The sequence below is a fragment of the Ciconia boyciana genome, chromosome 25 (genome assembly GCF_034638445.1).
Source record: "Ciconia boyciana chromosome 25, ASM3463844v1, whole genome shotgun sequence".
NCBI classification, from domain to species: domain Eukaryota; kingdom Metazoa; phylum Chordata; class Aves; order Ciconiiformes; family Ciconiidae; genus Ciconia; species Ciconia boyciana.
Window position 1 is genome coordinate 6,295,566 of NC_132958.1, and position 18,784 is coordinate 6,314,349.

Below are 18,784 nucleotides of genomic sequence, written 5' to 3' on the forward strand. Positions count from 1 at the left end.
TAAAGACAACTCTTCTTTTGTCAGGCATTGTCACTAACAGATAAGCAAATTTCAGCACTGAGCTCTGCCCATCAGCAGGTTTTTTTTCTATTTGCTTGTTTTCATCCAAGTAGTGTTTTTAGACCAGGGACTTCAAAACCATAATGTCAGCAGCATGTCATTGCTACCTGGTAAACCATGATAACTTGCCAGTTTTTTTGCCTTCAACGCTACAATGTGGTATTCACAGAACACTGAGATAAAAAATAAGATCTGAAAAAAAGCAAGTAATATTTACTAAAAAAAGCTTCTGTAGTGCTGCTTTATGTTTATTTTGTTTAAAAAATTTAAGCCTCAACTTTCATAGACCTCCTGCAAGGTACTCAGTTTCATAATACACAGGAAAATATCCTGAATTGAATGTTCACTTCTAGGCATCTAAACAAAGTGATGCTACTATCAAAGAGACAGGTAAGTACTTGCAGCTGAGTGGAAGCTACATTTGAACAAATGAAGAAATACTACACCTTTAAGATTCATAAATTTGGATCATATGATACATGGAGAGTTCTTAAATGGATGTTAAACACCAAACAGTCCAAGGATAAAAGATAAACAGCAGCAAACAAGAGACAGGTCATTAGGATTTCTCAGGTTTGGAAGGTTGAGCTTTTGTTCACGTTGTTGCCAAGGCTCTTCTAAGAATCAAGAGAAACATTGTCACAATACTGCCAAAGAATCTGTACTGAATAATTCCATTAAAGAAAAAAAAAATCCCTCACCACTCTCAAGCACCCAGCAAGTCAAGAAAATTACTACCGCATAGTAAGCCTTTTGCACCTGCATAACTGGTCAAGATTTAACAAAAAACAGTAGTGTGAAGGAAGATTATCACATAGTGTCTGCATTTAAAAAAAAAAAGAAAAAGGGCAAAAACCAAACTGTCTTAAAAATCCTGTAGAATAGGAACTGATCTTTTGGCTTCCACTGACTTGCCAGTCAATTTATGCCAGCAGAATCTACATAGATGTTTTAATATCATATCTTCAAAATTACTTGAGAAGCTAGTATGAAACTCAGCATAGGTTACACAGCACAGAGATGGTACATGAAGAGCAGAAATCTAGGATGTTAGTTTAAAACACACACACACACAAAAAAAAATCAGAAGAATTTATTGTAGAAATCCCTTCCAAAATTTCTATTATAGCTCCTGTGCATTCTAATGTTACTAACAATCCCTTTTGGTGCTCAAGCTGCTCAGACCTGAGCAGGTAGAAAGGTATCAGGGAGCATATCTAACAGCCCAAAACGCGCATACATGGTGTGCATGTGTTTATATTTATGCACACATGCAAACACAAGAACTTGATACACATATTTTTCCAGGGGACAAAAAACAAACCCCAGAGCAAATTCAGTATTTATAGTAGCCCATATTATCACTCTCTACTCTGATATATCCCATTTTAAGAAAACCCCAGGGAGCACTTCATCTGAAAGAATATCAAGCTGGTCCTGAGTTTTGGCACATTACAAGAAGACTGAATAGGCTGCGAAACATACTGTGTTAATAATAATATGCACAGCTAATATTTTCCACTGTTACTACCACTCTCAATCCAGCTGCCTCATGTGCCAGGCTTGTTTACATCCAGTTTTCATACCATTTTACAACTATACCGATTTCATTACAGATATAGTTGGAGAAGTACATAGGAAACATTTGTAGACAGAACACTTGAAAAAAGGATAGAGGAAGCTGCTGGAATTTTCAGCATAGTAATACTTACCTCCTACGTTCCACCAGCCCACAACGGAACGCTCTGACTAGTTAAGTACTGCGTCCGCAGTAGAGCTCCCACAGTTAAATTAGAACTTCAGAGAAACTTTACTGGTGATAAAGCAGTTGTGCAATTTGTTTTTTTAGGAAGAAGACTCCTACAGTAGTTTTAAGTCTTCAAATCCTAACAGATCATAAAGCAGCCCTCTCACCAGAGAGTGAAGCTGACTTGAAAAAACATGAGCAGCACACACTCAAAGAACTCATCCCCAAAGAGGATATTTACAACTACAAAAAAATTCCAACACTGCTGAAGAATGTATCTATTTTGGATAGAAAAAATAATTCTCACATTCTAGAAGTCCTGGAGACTAGTAGTGCAAAGATATGAATTACTGGCAAATTGGTCTTCAATAAACAAAGACAGACTTCCGTTTTACTCTGCTTCCACAGTATCACAAGGACAGGAAAGATACTGACTGGGTATGAATTTCACTCCAACAACTTCATCTTGAGGTTGGAGTGGAGGGTCAAAGACCTTAGGCATGCAGAAGGATGGAAGAAAGGAGGGGAAAAAAGCACAAGAGAAAACAATAGAAAAATACTATGGTTTGTATAATGAACTATATTTAAGAAGGGTGGGGGGAGGCACACGAAAGGGAATAGAAGTGCATGAGTGTTCATTCCAGTACTTCCATGTTCCCTACATCCCCTGATTTCACTCTTCTTTTCAACTGCTGTATCCTATATACCTTTTCTTCCTATTTCACAACAAAGCTGTTCTGGGACAGAAAGTGATTTTTTCATTGTGAACAAAGAAAGCCTCTACAACAGCATTAGGTGGCAACTGCTAATCAGCGCTTCACTATGTTATCTGTATTCAAATAAGAAGCCGAAATGGCAGTCAAATAAAAATGTGAAAATAAGAGATGATCTCAAGTTTGCTTTGCAAGTCCACCTCACCTTAAAGTGAGGAAGCTTACTTCCTATGTTTTGCTAACATAACTACAGCAAGCCTGTTATCATACATTCAAGTCCGTTGTACAGAAGCATTAAGAAGTAAATTCCCCGCAGTAGTTCATTTGCAGTTTTCAGGTCCAAAGTACAAATTATGATCTATTATGCCTTTCCTCTGATCCTCTTAGCAATTTGGACACAGTAGGATCCTAAATGCACACTAGTAATTTTGAACTTAGAAGATGCAAGTTAAACAAATCATTAACCTCAAATTGCAACTCTGTATTGACACATTTCATGAATCACAAGAAAATGCCCATGCAAACTGGGTCTTACCTTGTCCTTTTCATGGGGAAGGAGACATACTGGAGGGAGACAGGAGAGAGACTCAAAACTCTCCTTCCCATCAGCGTTAGTGGTTGCTTTAGTGTTGAGTTGGTACAGAGGTCCATCTTTAAGGAGCCTACCATGGCCAACAGCACGTTTGACAGCTAATCGTAATTGCTGGTGAAAAATGGAGGCAGCGCTACCTCCAAATAATGCAGACACATCTTTCTGACCTTTCAGAAAGCGCTCGATGTTCTTCAAGGATGAGCCACTAGACTCAGCCAAGCCCTCAATTGCCCGTTTGATAAGTTTATTCCAGTCCACGTTTGGTTTACCATCCAACTTGCCATGGTTCCGAGGCTTCGGAAGTGCTATTCTCCCAGGATTATCAGGATCCTTGTAGGAGTTGAGACCCTTGTTGGAGACTTTTAAAATAGTTCCATCTTTAACACTCAGCTCTAACTGTTCTAGAACAGTTTTGCGGTCCAAACCGTGAGAAGACGACACTGCATTGCATATCCTCTCCTCTGAAGGACGCTGTTTTTGCTTCTTTACCTTTTTGATTGCCTCCAAAATCCACTCTGTATACAGCGGGTTGGCGAGTTTTACCATGGTGAAGAATTCTGTATATCCATAGAGTCGTTATCCTTTATCCCGATGCTGAACAAGTTTCACACGATGAGAAAACAGATTCTCGAATGATGGGAACCAGCTAACCATAGCATACACGTTTTCTGTTCTGAATTACTCCTCCTTTCTCAAACATGATTTGTTTTCACACTGAAGAAAGGAAAGCAAAACAATTAGAAATTCCCTCATTCTTTCCAATAAATCCCATAACAGCTTCAGAGAAAGTTTTTCCACAAAGGTAGAAAGATTTCAGCATATCTCACCTCAGCTTCTGGTCTGCACGCTCACAATCAGAAGAACTGTAACATTAGGCCTGGAAGAAAACAAGAAGAGAGACATTTCCAAAGAACAATTAGGAAAAAAAAGAAAAGAAAAAAAAATTAGCAGCCAACATTAATTCATTAAACACATAGCAGAGTTTTAATCTACTATGACAGTTCTGAAACACTGAAGTAATACTTAAGGTTTTATCTTCACTACTAATAAAAGCATGCTTTAACACTGAAATAACTCCATACAACCTAGAGAAAAAAGTGTGCTGTTTTTATTTCAATCCGTAAGTCAGTACAAATTCTATACCGACTTTTATATCATTGGTGAGCACAACCTAAGTTAATATTTGGGGGAGGAAAAAAAACCCACAACAAAGATCTTAAAAAAGCAGCAGCTCTTTTCATTTTTGCACATGGAAGACACTGCCTGAAACTTCAACAGAAAGCAGTAGGAACAGCCAAGAGTCTTGAGCAAGCAGCAAGAAACTTTCAGAGCTGTTCCAGGAGCATAATCATAGGTCTGATTCCCTCGTACTAAGAAAAGCTATGACAGTTGTTCCGTCAAGAAAAAAAGTGAAGAAATGCAGCTGGAGATTGTAATTAAATGTTCCACTTTCAGAGACCATAGAAAAGAAGAATACAATGTTATAATCTTCAGTATAGATGAGGTACGCTGAAAACACTTGAGGACAAAGTAACAGGTGACCATACACAATGAGGAAGGAATGCTTATGACATTGCTACCTAAAGATGCAGATGGAAGGGTATGAGGCTCTACTTCACAGACCTTAGGTGCCTTTAAAAAAGGCTTTTTCTAAGTGTGAAAACAGTACGTTGTGCTGAAATTCTACTGCAAAAGTACACTAACCAAGAAGGATTTATAAACTGTTTATTACAAGGAATAACGATTTTCTGCAAGAGAAGTTTGAGTCACGAGCTAGTCGTCAACACAGTTCTCCCATTCTGCTTTCTAGTAAGTACTGAAGAATTTATCAACACACAGAGCACATTTGCATACAGACATCAGACTCAACTGCACAGCTCCATACAGCCAGTATTGGAAAGATTCGGAACTACTGTTTAGACCAGAAAGGATGCAGTGCTTGCCTGCATCCCGCGAACAACAGATGCAAAGGGAAATATGGTCCCTGAGACCTGCCTGCCTGGCAAAGGGAAGCTGTGCTCCCGGGGTGCCCCAGTACACTAGGATTCCGGGCCCAAGGAGGACGCAGTGCTCCGTCCCTGCGCAGGACGTTACGTAACCGCCCGGCCAGGCTGGGGCGACACCGGGACGGTCCCACCGCCGGGTCGCTCACTCGCTCACTCTCTGCGTGACAAGCGGCCCCTGCACCTGCTACCGCCCGTCCCTATCCCTATCCCGGACAGGCCCCGCACACGGCGCCCCGAGAGGCGCACTGCCTCCGTCGAGGGACTCGCACCAGAGGAATCGGGAGAAACGGGCCGCAGGCCGCAGCCCCGACAGCCAGCCGGGCCCCGCACCGTTCTTCACCCCCACGACGACGCGTAGTGCAGCCCGGCTCCTCGTACCGGTTCGGCCGGGCCCGCGCCCGCGCCCGCCTCAGCCGCGTTCTCTCGCGCCAGAGACAGAGAGGAGCTCAGCCCGCGACCCCCTGGCCTGCACCGCCCGCCTCATCCGCGCTATGCCGTGGCCGCCGCCTCCCCAGGGTGTAGGCCCGGCGGGCCCCAGGGGAGCGGGCGGCCGGGTCCGGGCCTGGCGCAGAGCGGCGGCGGGGCCGGAACAGGCCGCGAGCCTGGAGCGCCCAGCGGGCCTTCCCCTTCTCCAGGCCACGGAGCTCGCCAGCCGCCTGCCCCCGAGTTTCCCGGCACCGGGCACCCGAGCCAGGGTGGTCCCGCCAGCGCTACTTACCGAGGCCTGCGAGAGACGGGAACCGAGAGGCAAAGGCCGGACGGCGGCGAAGCCCGAAACTGACACGGCGGCCATCTTGGGTCCGGAGCTCTGCGGCGGGGGGAGGGGGTGTGGGAGGGGAACAGCCCGCGGCGGGCGGGGGCGCGCGCGGGGAACAGCGCGGCGGGGCGGGAGCGGCCGCGGCCGCGGCCGCCGCCAGGAAGAGCCGCGGAGACGGAGGTTGCGGCGGGCCGGGCCCTGGCGGGAGCGCGCGGCGGTGAGAGGCGAGGCCCCTCCGGCTGCCCTAGGAGCGGCCAGGCCGCCGCCCCGGGGCCGGCTGCTGAGGGCGGCCTGCGGCGCCATGTGGGTAGAGTGTGCGGGGCCGGGACGGGGAGGCGGCGGCGCTCGGTGAAGGCTAGCTGGAAACAGCACTTGGGCGGGAGCCGCGAGAGCGGCTGCCGCGGAGACGTCTCGCTAAGGCTGTGGGGAGCCCTCCGCGCTCCGAAACCGCGAGGCTGCGACCGAGGGTATGGCTACCGGCCGCTCCGACCGCCGAGTACCGGGCGGGAACGGCTGGGCGGCAGGAGGGCTTGGGCTAACGCTCGCACTCTGATAATAGGTGGTTATAACCTATAAGGTTGGAACTCCATCTCTTAGGCTTAATTAAGCTTGCGCTTGGAACAGTGGCTCTGGGTATTTCTGACTTAAAGGTGCCGAAGTGATGTGGAATTCTGAAATAACGATGCCATTTAGCTTGGAGAGTGAGTATGCCTTGCCTGTACCTCTCAGCTGCACGCGTTTAAAGACTGCCCTGTCCTTAGGCATCTTTGTGAGGTAATTTGTGTAACTTTCTGACATCTTTGATACATTTTAGTTTGTAGAGTAAAAATATGCTGCCAAAACATTAGCTGTTCTACACGGAAATAACTTGGGAGCTATCTATCTGCTTTGGCCTTGGCTCTGCAGAGCTGGCTGTTTGTCACTGAAATCAAAAGGGCTCTGTCCGAGAACAGAGGTCCACCCTTGGCTAATTTATAGAACAGCATGGTTCTCTTCTGTTCTGCAAATGTATAACGTTGGACTAGCATGTGCTGAAAGTTGGCAGAAATGAGCAAAGAGCAAATTCTCATTTTATAGCATTCTCTCCTAGGTTATATTTGATTGAAAGAATCTCATTTTGTTATTCATCCTGAATGGCTATGTGCTGCATCCAATTCTCTAACCTTTTCTGACCTCTGGCTCAGTTTACCAGTTGTGTGTACACATTATAAAGTAGGCATTTTTCACCATTGCCTTAAGGGGCAACTGTTGTGTGAAGTTTCATGTGAGCCTCCCTTTTTAGAAAAGAAAAAATAAGATCTTAAGAAATGTTGTGGAGACAGAGATGATAAAGCAAACATGTTGATGTTTTCTGAATGGCTTTATTTAGTGTCCTGAGGTGAGGTGTCTCTTTTGAGCAAGAGGAACTCTTTTGATGTTTTAACAGAATAGGTTTTTCAGTGTGAAAGTTAAATGTTCTCAATGAGTTACTTATTACTTGAAGCCAATGGAGTTTGAGATGCTATTGTACAAGGCACTGTACAAACAGTTCTGTTTCTGCCATGTAGACTATAGAGGTCTGGCCTTGTCTTGTCAGAGTTGGATTCTCCGTACAAGTTAATGTCTTCTCCCACCTCTTCCTGAGTCTTCAAAATTTGGGTGGTTCTATGCTGCGTGGCTTCCAGTGCCTTAAATTACAAGGCTGCGGTGCTATATTCAGAAAAGCTAATGGAGATATAAATGTAATTTCCAGGTAAGAAAGTAAAGCAAGACTAAGAGGATTCAGTACATAACAGTGAAACCCAATTGTGTTCCTACAGCACGGAGTATCAGTCTGTAGACTCTTATTTTGTTTCAAAATTGGCAGTAGGTTATTATTAGCACCCTTGCAAAATTAGTTGGTTTTGTTGACTATTATAAATAAAAAAATGGCCTGTTTTCTTCTACTTTCTTTTTTATTTTCTCAGCACAGGCTAACAGTTAAATTATCAGAATTCCTGCACATGGCAAAGTACAGATGGTAGGGAATTGTTTTATCATAAAGACAGTGCACGGTTTGGCAACACCATTTTGTAGCACTATTCTTTGACTGTGCTTAGGTTTCTCTGGGGGTTCACGTACTGTAACTGAAGCATAGTACCCTTCAATGATCAGTTTTCAGGCTGTCAGTAAATTAACCAGCAAAATGAAATTCTGTTCTGGCAGCATCTTCTGCCATGTTCTCCCTTTAGGTTCCAGTTTATATAAGCTCCTGAGCCACTGTGGAGACTGACTTTCAGAACAAAACATGATCTTTGCGCTAACAGTTTGGAAGCAGCCAGGCAGCATTTCTGCAGCAGTAAATAGTGGTGTAACTGCAAATTGTTCTCTGCAGGTGCCAGCAAGATACTTTAATAAACCTGTCTGATTTTAAAGCAGAAATTTATTTCCCCTTTTCCCTCAACAACCTTTTCCTTTGGTGTGCAGAAATATATCATTACCCTATGGTTGCTTTTGTCTTGGCACCAATGTTCTTGATGGCTAAAGAAACTGAAGTAACCGTAGGAAAAATATAGAGGTGACAACATCGTGAACTGGATAAAATACTAACAATTTTGATGATAGGTGCAAGCAGTTAGAGGGAAACGTCAGTTTTTAAACACTGTATAATACAGTCAAAACTGAATTGCGTTTCATGAGACAAAAAAGAAATGCCTGTATTGAAAAGACGTATCCCATGACTGTTGATTTTAAGGTCCAGGTTAAAACCAGCAAAGTTCGAGTTTCTCAGAGAACCAAACGTATAAAGGTTTTATGTTGGCCAATTTAACTAAATGCTGCTGCTTTCTGTGTGACACCTATATGACTCCCGTTAATATAGTCTCCAAGAGCCTCATAGACTGATATAATAATCTTTACAATACCTTTGTGTTAAAATGATTGTATTAAAATAGTAAATAATTATTTTAAATTTAGAAGTGCTGTAATTAAATGACAAATTATAACCCCTTTGTTGCTCTCAAATGTGTAATTCATTACAGTAATTTGAATCAGACATTTAAAAAATATTATTTGATGTTTAAAAAATGCATTTGATACAAATGATGACCGCAAAAGAAATTAATATATAGGTAATTTGTCCTTCATTATTTTCTCCTACAGTTAAAAGCTCATCTAGCACGTGTTGAATTAGCTAATACTTTAACTAAGGTTGTATGCATACAGTAGTATGAAAAGGTAATGTCACAGTAAATAAACTGACCTCCGCCTGTTTCTTGGGGAAAATAGCTACAACGTGTCAATAGAAAGTAAGTTCTAGTATAAACTCTGAACTTTGCAGTTTTTTGCATGCTGACATAGTCAGTCCATTCAGCATACTCATCTTCCAGGCTGGGTGATACCACTGCTTAAAAGGTTTGCCCGCAGTTGCAAAGCAGTCAGGTGTAAGGACTCAGACCCGAGCCTTTCGGTGCTCATGCAGCAGTCCTAACCAGCAGGCAGCCACCTCCCTTTCCATGTAATAAAGGTTGTGTGCTTAGACAGCTTATTTAATGGGATAGAAGGGACTTCTTTTTCGCTGCTCTTGTATTTATGTTTGTTCTCAGCAGAGTAATAAAATTGGAAAAATATTTGTAATGGCATCTGCCTGTCTCGGAAGTCCAGAGATCTGCTATATGAACGTGAAACACCTGTTCTAATTCTGCAAAGGAATCCCTTGCCATAGAGTTTCGATGCATTTTGCACGACAATTGTCGTTTTCATGCCAGCTGGATTGTGTTTTCAGTAGTGTTATTACTCTGTGGTGAACAAACCAGCAAAATGACACCGTGGAAGACGTTTGACTAGCTGCTCCTCACCGTAGAAACTGGATTACTCAGCACATTTTATAGACTGCACTGTCTACCCTAAAAAAGGGTACCCTTAAAAAAAACTTAGCAGCAGGCATCGTTGTTAAGGGCACAGGCTCTGTTATCTCCAACGAGGAGCGCAGTTCTGACCACCCCACCCGGAAAGCCTGGGCGAGCACCTCAGGTCAGGGAGAAGGGAGACATGCAGCCGCCTCCCTGCGTGAGCAGCCCGGACTGCTCGCTCTCCGGGGCGGTCGGAAGCCGGAGCGGGGCCGGCCGTGGCGGAGCGGGGCCGCACACGGGGTGACGCGACCGCCCCGCCACAGTTCCCGCCCGGCAGGTTTCCGCGCGGGCGTGCCCTGCGGCGCCCCCTGTCGGGCCGCGGCGGGTGACGTGTGCTGTTCGTGAGCGGGGGGCGGGGCTCGCTGCGCGCGCTCTGGGGCGCTCCGCCTCTTCCGGGGGCCTCAGCGGGTGGGGCGTTGCTGGGCGCGTTCCCGAGCTCGCCGGGAGCGCCGCGTGCCGCTCGGCGCTGTCATCGTCCGCGCGCCTCTCCTCGGCCTATCGGGCGTGGTTGTTGGCGTGTCACCCAATCAGAGTGCTCGCTGCCAAACCCCGCCCGGAGAGGTCAGGGAGAGATTTTCGCTCTGCCAGTGCGCGCGCCGGGGGGTGGAGCTTGTGGCAGCAAGGTCGGGAGCGCGATGGGGCGGGGCCTGTGAGGCGGCGCGGGCGCGGAGGGGAGGGGAGGCCAGGCCTTACTCGGGCTGCCGCTGCAGGACGGCCCTGTCGTGTGGCCCGGCCGCCGCAATCATGATCCACAGCCTGTTCCTGATCAACGCCTCGGGGGACATCTTCCTGGAGAAGCACTGGAAGAGCGTCGTCAGCCGCTCCGTCTGTGACTACTTCTTCGAGGCGCAGGAGAGGGCCTCGGAGGCGGAGAACGTGCCGCCGGTGATCCCCACGCCGCACCACTACCTCCTCAGCGTCTACCGCCACAAGATTTTCTTCGTGGCCGTTATCCAGAGCGAGGTGCCGCCTCTCTTCGTCATCGAGTTCCTGCACCGCGTCGTCGATACCTTCCAGGTAGGGCTCGCGCGGCCGAGCAGGGGGAGCGCCGGCGGGGCGCGGGCTGCGCGGCGCGGAGTGGCTCTGCTTCTGCTGAAGAGTTGGCCTATGTGTGCCGAGGACGTTGGAAGAGGAAGAGCCCCAGGTCACTGTCGCGTTGTAAATTAGAACGGGGTGGGGGGGGGGAGGGAGCCCCTCAGGTTAGTGGCAATTAGTTTTCTCTTTTTCCTATCTCTTAATTCGCATCCTGCGAGGACCTACAGTGGGTCTCGAGGGCTTGCGGCGCTTAGGAGCGTACTGCCAGGACGACGGTGGATTCAAGATCAGCCTATGCTAACAGGAAGGACCTTTCAACAATTAAGACTTATATTTCTGTTTTGCAGCCTTGTCTCCTCTAGGAGCTGTGTGCTAAAACCAAGCTGGTCTTGCTCTCATAAGGAGTTTTTGCAATTCGTAGCCAGGTGCTTTAGTGACAGTTAGTGACAGTGGCAGTTAGTGACAACCTGCCTAAAGGTTGTTGTAACCACTAGATGTGGTTACATCTAGTGATATTTCTTGGAAGCGTATTTGCTTCCTAAAGAAGTGAGTTGCAGGAGTTGCCCCAGAGCAGCCATATTCCCTCTGTGCTATGGCTGACGTGACTGCCAGTCAGTTTAGGGAAATAGTGAAGATGTCTGTCTTCTGCCTGCCAACAACAGGATTGTCTAGTCTGGATTTGAAATGTCTTGTGAGCATCATCCTACCAGAATACAGGAAATGTGGGTGCCTGGTCAAACAAGTATCATGTGAGCTTTTGCTTCCAGGTGCCGAACAGAACGTGAGCTAGTTATGGTTCACTGAGCTCAGGGAGCGGATTGGCTGTTCAGGCCAAAAATGTACTATGTCAGTCACTTAGGTCTTGGTTTTTGTGAGGGGACGAGGCTTGGCTGTATGTTAAAATCTGGTATGTCTGGAAAAGAAGTAGTGCTTGTAGTGCAGGACTGGGAATTCTCTAGCGTCACAGTTTATGTATACTCGTGCTTTGTGCAGAATGCCTGATCTCTTTAATTGCTCTAAGTAACTAGAAGCTCAGGTTTGTGTTTGCACACTCACTTGCTCTCCAGAAAGATGCATGAAGTCCCCATAGAATAAAACTGAGTAAATTAAATGTTCAATTTTAAAAGTCGCTGAATTATTGGGACTGCTTCCTATAACATATGCTGAATCTTGAAAGATCTCTGCTTAGTTTTCTATACCTACATTGCATTACAGATTTACAATTTGACTTGGTGTATTTTTACTGCAAAATTTAATGTTGCTAATTATTGTTTTGGAGTAGGAGCTGAAGAATCAGTAGAGGAATCAAGCTGGGGAATAAACTGGTCTGTGGATCTTTTGCGATTCACATTCTAAGGTTCTGCTTTATACACCTCTTAAATTATGAGGAAGGAAGGTTTTGTTATATGGATAGAATTATTTTTCAGACTTTTCAGAATACTGGACTTCTGCTATTAGTCTAATACATCTTAAGATGTGTAAGCAGTCTGTACACCCCAAGCAGTATCAGAATGAAAAAACACAGGTAGTGTGTTAAAAGGACTTCAGAAATCTTCTCCTATAAAACAAACATGGACTTAGGCAGAATATGCAGAGAGTTTGAAGCTGTGCTTCCCCTATATTCCACATCAAAATAAATTCTAAGAAAAATGAAAGAATTGAAGTTAATAATTGTATTATTGCCTACATGTATGCGAGCATTATAACAAAAGTAAATTAAAAGCTTTGATGAGGAGAGGCTGAATTCCTTAAACAGCAGTGCTGCACAGTTAAAATATTGAGAGTACTGTAGGTAGAGACTAGGGCAGCTGAGGAACGATATATAATACTGGAGTCTAATGAAAGGCATCACAGCACTCAAGTGAGTAGTGGCCGCAGGAAGTAAGTTTTTCTTATTAATATTGCTGCTTAATCGGTTAAGCGACTTTCAAGTGCTAATTAAAAAATCTCTTAGCTATCAAAGGGAATCTTGTTATATAGAAAGGAAATAAGAGCATGTGATGATGTGGTGATTTGCCAGCTTGCTGCGGCAGTAGCAGAGGTATGCTCAGAGTTGTGCACATCTGTTGGAGTGGTCAGTCTCTCTGATGTGCTTGTACTAATACATGGAGTATTAGTGTTGTTTCACCTCCTCCAAGAAGAGGCTCAATTTATTTCTGTGTGGGAAGACACTGAACTGAATGATCACCAAGACTGTTTCAGAGATTGTTGAGTAATTATTTCTTTTGCACAGGATTATTTTGGTGTCTGTTCAGAGGTGATGATCAAGGACAATGTTGTGGTGGTTTATGAGGTGCTGGAGGAGATGCTGGACAATGGCTTTCCATTGGCAACAGAGTCTAATATTCTTAAGGAACTGATAAAACCTCCCACTATCCTGCGAACAGTTGTCAACACCATCACAGGTACAGGGAAACAAAAAGTAGATAAACTGGGGAGGCCGTGTGGCAGTGTTGCTGCATAAGTAAATTAGAACATGGGTGAAGAAAATGTATGTTGTCCCATACCATTCTAAACCACAGCATAGGTGTGCTTAGGGAGTCCTGTGCTAGTGCTTTGCTTTGAGGTTCCTTCCAGTTCCTGCAGCACCAGCTGCACTTTTTTCTTTTTTTTTCTTTTTTTTTTTTTTTTAACCGAAACAGACAGATTACATTTCCAGTTATAGCCATGACATGACTTCCTGGATGAGTTAGTTTGGTTTGGGTTTTTGTTTGGGTGGCTTTTTGTTTTGTTTTTAGTTACACTTCCCCCTGCTTTATTGTGAGTATGTTTTAGAGTTGGATGAAAGAGAGATATAAATTGTAGAATACAAACAGTGAGTCTGTAAGAGTAATTGCTCTCCTACAAAGAGACAGAGGTTCTCTCAATTAATTACAATTAAGTTATATGAGGCCAAGGACTTGTTCTGGAGCATTATCTAACTTTTGTGGTTGTTGTGATTACCTTTCTTTTTCCAGGAAGCACTAATGTGGGTGACCAGCTTCCTACTGGACAGCTATCAGTGGTGCCTTGGAGACGTACTGGTGTAAAATATACCAACAATGAGGCGTATTTTGATGTGATTGAGGAGATAGATGCAATCATTGACAAATCGGGTATGGAAGTTACTTCTGGCTAAGACGAGGGTAACTTGTCCTGATAGTGCCTGAAGAGAGATTTAGTTTTTCGAAGAGGAGCTCCCTTATCTAAGCATGGGAAGCACTATTCCTATTCTTACTCTGGCATGTTGCCAACTTGTAGGTGCTATTCAGTCAAAAATTTTAAAGAGGTACCAAGGTTTTCACTTGTCTTTGTTCCTGAGGTCTTGTAAGCAATTCTATATTGGGAAAATAGAAGGTGAGTGAAAATTGTGTATAGCACTATCTCCTTAGTTTTTGTGCATCTTAGTCTTGTTAGGGTTGGGAGCTATTGTCATTGGCCATTAAAATGGACATTGCTGGTGTCAGTGGCTCTTATTTGTATGCATTTTCTCTAGAAGTCGTTGGGAATGAGAAAAATGTTGAGCGGGCAACCTAACAAGCCATGACATTTCATAAAGATAATAAATTTCCTTCCTTCCCATTGATAGTTTTTCCACGTTGGGATTTTTTTTGATCACTTACACGTAACCTCCCGTGTTTATTGTTGCAGGTTCCACAATTACTGCTGAAATCCAAGGGGTGATTGATGCTTGTGTCAAGCTGACTGGGATGCCAGACCTTACCCTCTCCTTTATGGTAAAGCTCAAGGATGTATCTTTACTTAAGTATTTTGAAAAGGGTTTTCCAGCCTCTCTACTAGGATCTCAGTCTCACGCTGATGGATTCCAGTAGGTCAGAACCTGGGTATGCGAAACAAAAAGAGAAAGAACTGACAATGGAAACTCATGGTGAACTTCAGCAACTTTGAGCCTAAAGGTTTTATTTTCAGATTCTTTGTTAAAAGTACTGTTAGTGTGTGCCGTGACTAAGTTTCTGAGGTACAGTGGTGCTTTAGGCAGATATCCTAAAGGGTCATCTTTTTTATGAGTATGCATCAATATAATTATTTGACATGACTGAATTTTCTAAAATAGGATAGAGGTTATTTGGTACTGCTATCGCACAGATGTTACGGCATCAAATAGCTTAACATATCTCAATGTAGATACCTTCAAGTGGGCAGAGTGCATCGAATGGTAGGCCCTTCACGGATAGAAGACTGAGAAGAAGAAGAGGTTATTTTAAGTAGTACTGCCTTCATTAACCTTGTGACTTTCTTTTATTTCAGAACCCTCGGTTATTGGATGATGTCAGCTTTCATCCATGTGTGCGTTTTAAGCGCTGGGAGTCAGAGAGAATACTCTCCTTCATTCCACCTGATGGAAATTTTCGCTTGCTCTCCTACCATGTCAGTGCTCAGAAGTAGGTGATGAATGTAGTGCTGTGTATTACGAAATTTGGATTTTCCTGGCAAGGGGAAGAAAAAAAAAAGGAATCGCTTTTAAAGATCAGGTGGCATGTTGTGCCAAATGAAGTAGAGGTGCATGGTACCTTGCACTTTCTCCTTTTTTAAAACACGTTTTCTCCTTGTTTGGAGCAGTGATTGTGTCATTTGTTTTTGGTCAGCCAGCATTTTGCAAAGACTAGTAGCAGATGAACAAACTAGAGAGGGAAAGAATTAGGCGGTATGGAGTAATCAAGCTGTTGACTTCCTATGTTTATGAAAAACTTTTAGAATAAAACCAGATAGTTTGGTAATCTTGTTGATTTTTTGACATCTCTCTTAATAGAACTACAAGTTCTTGTTCACTGTTTGCGCTTTTTTTCCTAGAAGCAGCTTACCAAGTATTAATTGGGGTTACAGCTGCTAAAGTATTTTGTTAGACTTTGTCAGACTCATCTCAAGTAGGTGAAAAGCAGTGGGAAATCCAACTGAAAGCACAAACATGAAGTTTGAGTGCTGCTGCACTGCCTGGAACTACTTGCCAGCTTGGTTGTGACATGCATAAACATTCCTCATCCTTTGCTCAAGTCTCCTTTTTTACTGGATGTAGTTACCTGTCCTGTAGAGAGGTAGAAAACTAAGATACAGCAAGCTTGATTTTAAAAAGTATAATTAAGACTTGAGAACAGGATTTTGACTTTGCTCTTAGATCAAACAAATGAGCATAGGATTTATTTATCTTTTAAGGAGATTGGTTTCCAATGTTTTCAGTGTAGAAGGCAAGGACTGCATCAGGAGAAGCAAAGATGAAGGCGAGAGATTGACGAGGACTTTCTGTTCATGTCTTTACTCTAGTCTTGTGGCAATTCCTGTCTACGTTAAGCACAACATCAGTTTCCGTGATAGCAGCTCACTGGGACGTTTTGAGATCACAGTGGGGCCGAAGCAGACTATGGGGAAGACTGTAGAGGGAGTGATGGTCACTAGCCAGATGCCAAAAGGTGTCTTAAATATGACCCTCACACCCTCTCAGGGAACACATATCTTCGATCCAGTTACAAAGGTGAGAGGAAAGAGAGAAATTAGATTTTTTTTTTTTTAAATCTTTTTTACCTTTCAGCAAATGAAGTTGAGCTGTTCATGCTTACATGAACATTTCCTTAACGTTGCTTTTCTGAAGGCAGTATCTTTTCTTGGGGTGAGACCTTTTTCTGGACAATTGCACACTAGAAGTTGTCTTAATCCCCACAACAAATAGCTCAGTGTCTGAGTGGATTGTAGTTCTGGTTGCTTGGTGTGTGCAGAAAATCCAAGAACTAGTATTGTATGATGGGGCCTTAGTCCAGTGGATGCTTTACAGACTTCTGCATATCTAGTTGTCATGCCTAGTCCTGCACATTAGACGTGGTCCTTTGCAAACACTGAGGATTTGGGTTGGTTAGTGGGTTTTGATTTGTTTTGGGGTGTTCTGGTTTTGTTGTTTGGTTGTCGTCACCCCTGGACTTCACTTTTTTTCTTATTATTGCAAACTTAAATTTGATGGTTTACCCACAGTAGAGCCTCAAGCAACACTGCTTCAGCCACTTGGAAAGGAGGCAATTCTGCATTATTTTTGTCACTGTTACACATAGGAAATGGGGCCTGTAGCACAAGTAGTGGAAATATCATTCATGGTAGGCTTTTGGGGAACCTCATGGAAAGAGAGAGGGAGAACAAAGGTCTGAGGCAGCTGCTCCTTGAGCCTGTACTGTGTCTGTCCAATATGAAAGGCAAGATACTAAGACAAAGACCTTTTCCATAAAGAAACATTAAAAGCTGTCATTGGGAGGGGACTCTTCTTTAGAGGGTGTTACAGCATTTCTGTTTCACTGTTGCATTTTCTGTTCCTTGAAGTTGCTGTCATGGGATGTGGGGAAAATAAACCCCCAGAAGCTGCCAAGCCTGAAGGGGAGCGTGAGCCTGCAAGCTGGGACATCAAAACCAGATGAAAACCCCACCATTAACCTGCAGTTTAAAATTCAGCAGCTGGCTATATCTGGTAAGTGACTATCAGGTAAAGAAGCTGGATATTCTCTGCTGTGTCAGTGCTCACTCTGCACGTAGCTGAAGTAGCTCTGCAGGCCTTCTGAAGTACACTCTATCTGAAACATGTTCTTAAAGTAAAAAAAGTCGTGTGCTTTGACTACAGATACATGGATTTGTTCTCTCCAATGCTCTGTGAAACAGCCTATTTACATTTCCTTGCATTTCGTGCTTACAGACTTAAAAAGAATTTTAGGGTATGGATGTGTTTGTAAAGAATGATTCTGACAATTAGGAGTTGTCAGCTTTTCTCCATACTGTTTAATGCTTGCTAAAACTTCCCTATGCTTTCTGCACCTCTGGTACGATCTTCTGTTCCTTTATGCTGAAGGCCTGTCTGCTTTGTGTGTGGCAGCAGTCAGTCTTATGCTGTGTTTGTTTGCCTTTAGGACTGAAGGTGAATCGCTTGGACATGTATGGGGAGAAGTACAAGCCCTTCAAGGGGATAAAATACATGACTAAGGCTGGCAAGTTCCAAGTCCGAACCTAGAGGATCCTGATAGTGAGGAAGAGCGCTTTCCTGTTTCTCCTGTCCCTGGCTGTTGGATGCAGCCTCTTACCCCATCTGTCTGTTTAGGGTTGCTCCCTTGCCTGTAGTAGCATGAGCAGGAGAGCCAGTGCTTAGGATGCTGGGGAGCAGGGAAAAGTAAGGTTGACCTGAAACCATCGCATCCCTAGCTGAGTCTGAAGTATTTGGAACAATGGCAGATGGGAGAGGTGTTCAGCTCCCATGGGGTTAGTGAGTCAGCTATGTAAACTTGTATCACCTTCATTTTGCTGTCTTAAAGGAAATTCTAGGGATTTATTGCCTTTTGTAACTACTCTTCCTTATATTTTGGTTGGCTTTTATCCCTTTGTAGATGATACAAAGTTGAATTTCCATAAACTTCAACTCCAGTGTGACTGTCTGGCATCTGTCCTTCTCCATCACTGGGTGTTAGGGTGGAGAGCTGTATAGTTCTTGGCAGCAGAGAGATTGTCTAGCCATTCTGCCTCAAAGGGACTGGAAGAAGTGGAAAGGTAGATTGTCCCACGCAGGATGGGAAGTTAAGAAGCCTGAGATTAGGGATGGTGCCACAGAGGGAGGAATGGAAGAAGTGGATGCTTTTTCTAGATTTTTCATAAGCCATCTTGGTCATCAAGTATCTTGAATCTCTCGAGATAGACTGGAAACCCATCCAAATCTTAGTATGAAGGGCTGACTGTAGCACATGTGATCTTGTAACTGATGGGTGATGACATCTGAATGTAATTCTGCTTCTCTTCTTATTTTGTTAGTATTTAAAGGTAGGGATTCTCCTTGCTTCTTTGGGGAGTCAGGGAAGAGAGAGAAGCAGGAAAATTTCTGTGGAGACATAGCACTCTGGAAACTCAAGCTGTGGCTAAATGAAGACAATCACTATCCTAGTAACTTGTTGGAATCTCTTTTTGTCTCTGCCTGCCTATTACAAATGAAGGTGATACTGCTGTTCTCCTGCTCACTGATGTCTTTCTTTGAGATAATTGTGTCCTGGTACCT

General features: G+C 44.1%; 2 protein-coding genes across 5 annotated transcripts in view; one reads left to right on the forward strand and one right to left on the reverse strand.

Moving 5' to 3' along the window:
• Positions 1–5,967, reverse strand: part of KAT6A (lysine acetyltransferase 6A) — a 49,820-nt gene extending 43,853 nt beyond the window's left edge. For both annotated transcript variants that reach the window (XM_072846129.1, XM_072846127.1), the window contains exons 1-3: positions 5,837–5,967; positions 3,940–3,989; positions 3,056–3,826 (exon numbers count right to left, since the gene is read on the reverse strand). In XM_072846129.1, the coding sequence (XP_072702230.1) occupies positions 3,056–3,658 (603 nt within the window). In that variant the 5' untranslated portion in view covers positions 3,659–3,826; positions 3,940–3,989; positions 5,837–5,967. The remainder of the gene's footprint in view (positions 1–3,055; positions 3,827–3,939; positions 3,990–5,836) is intronic.
• Positions 5,968–5,988: 21 nt separating this feature from the next.
• Positions 5,989–18,325, forward strand: AP3M2 (adaptor related protein complex 3 subunit mu 2). 3 transcript variants are annotated; one of them, XM_072846140.1, is made up of 9 exons: positions 5,989–6,092; positions 10,455–10,761; positions 13,013–13,184; positions 13,737–13,874; positions 14,410–14,495; positions 15,028–15,161; positions 16,039–16,246; positions 17,077–17,221; positions 17,655–18,325. In XM_072846140.1, the coding sequence occupies exons 2-9, from the start codon at positions 10,489–10,491 to the stop codon at positions 17,753–17,755; spliced, it is 1,257 nt and encodes a 418-aa protein (XP_072702241.1). In that variant the 5' UTR covers positions 5,989–6,092; positions 10,455–10,488; the 3' UTR covers positions 17,756–18,325. The 3 variants fall into 3 exon arrangements, with proteins under 3 accessions (XP_072702241.1, XP_072702240.1, XP_072702242.1); XM_072846139.1 differs by having other exon boundaries at positions 6,024–6,178; XM_072846141.1 differs by lacking the exon at positions 5,989–6,092 and adding an exon at positions 6,210–6,342.
• The last annotated feature ends 459 nt before the right edge of the window (positions 18,326–18,784 follow it).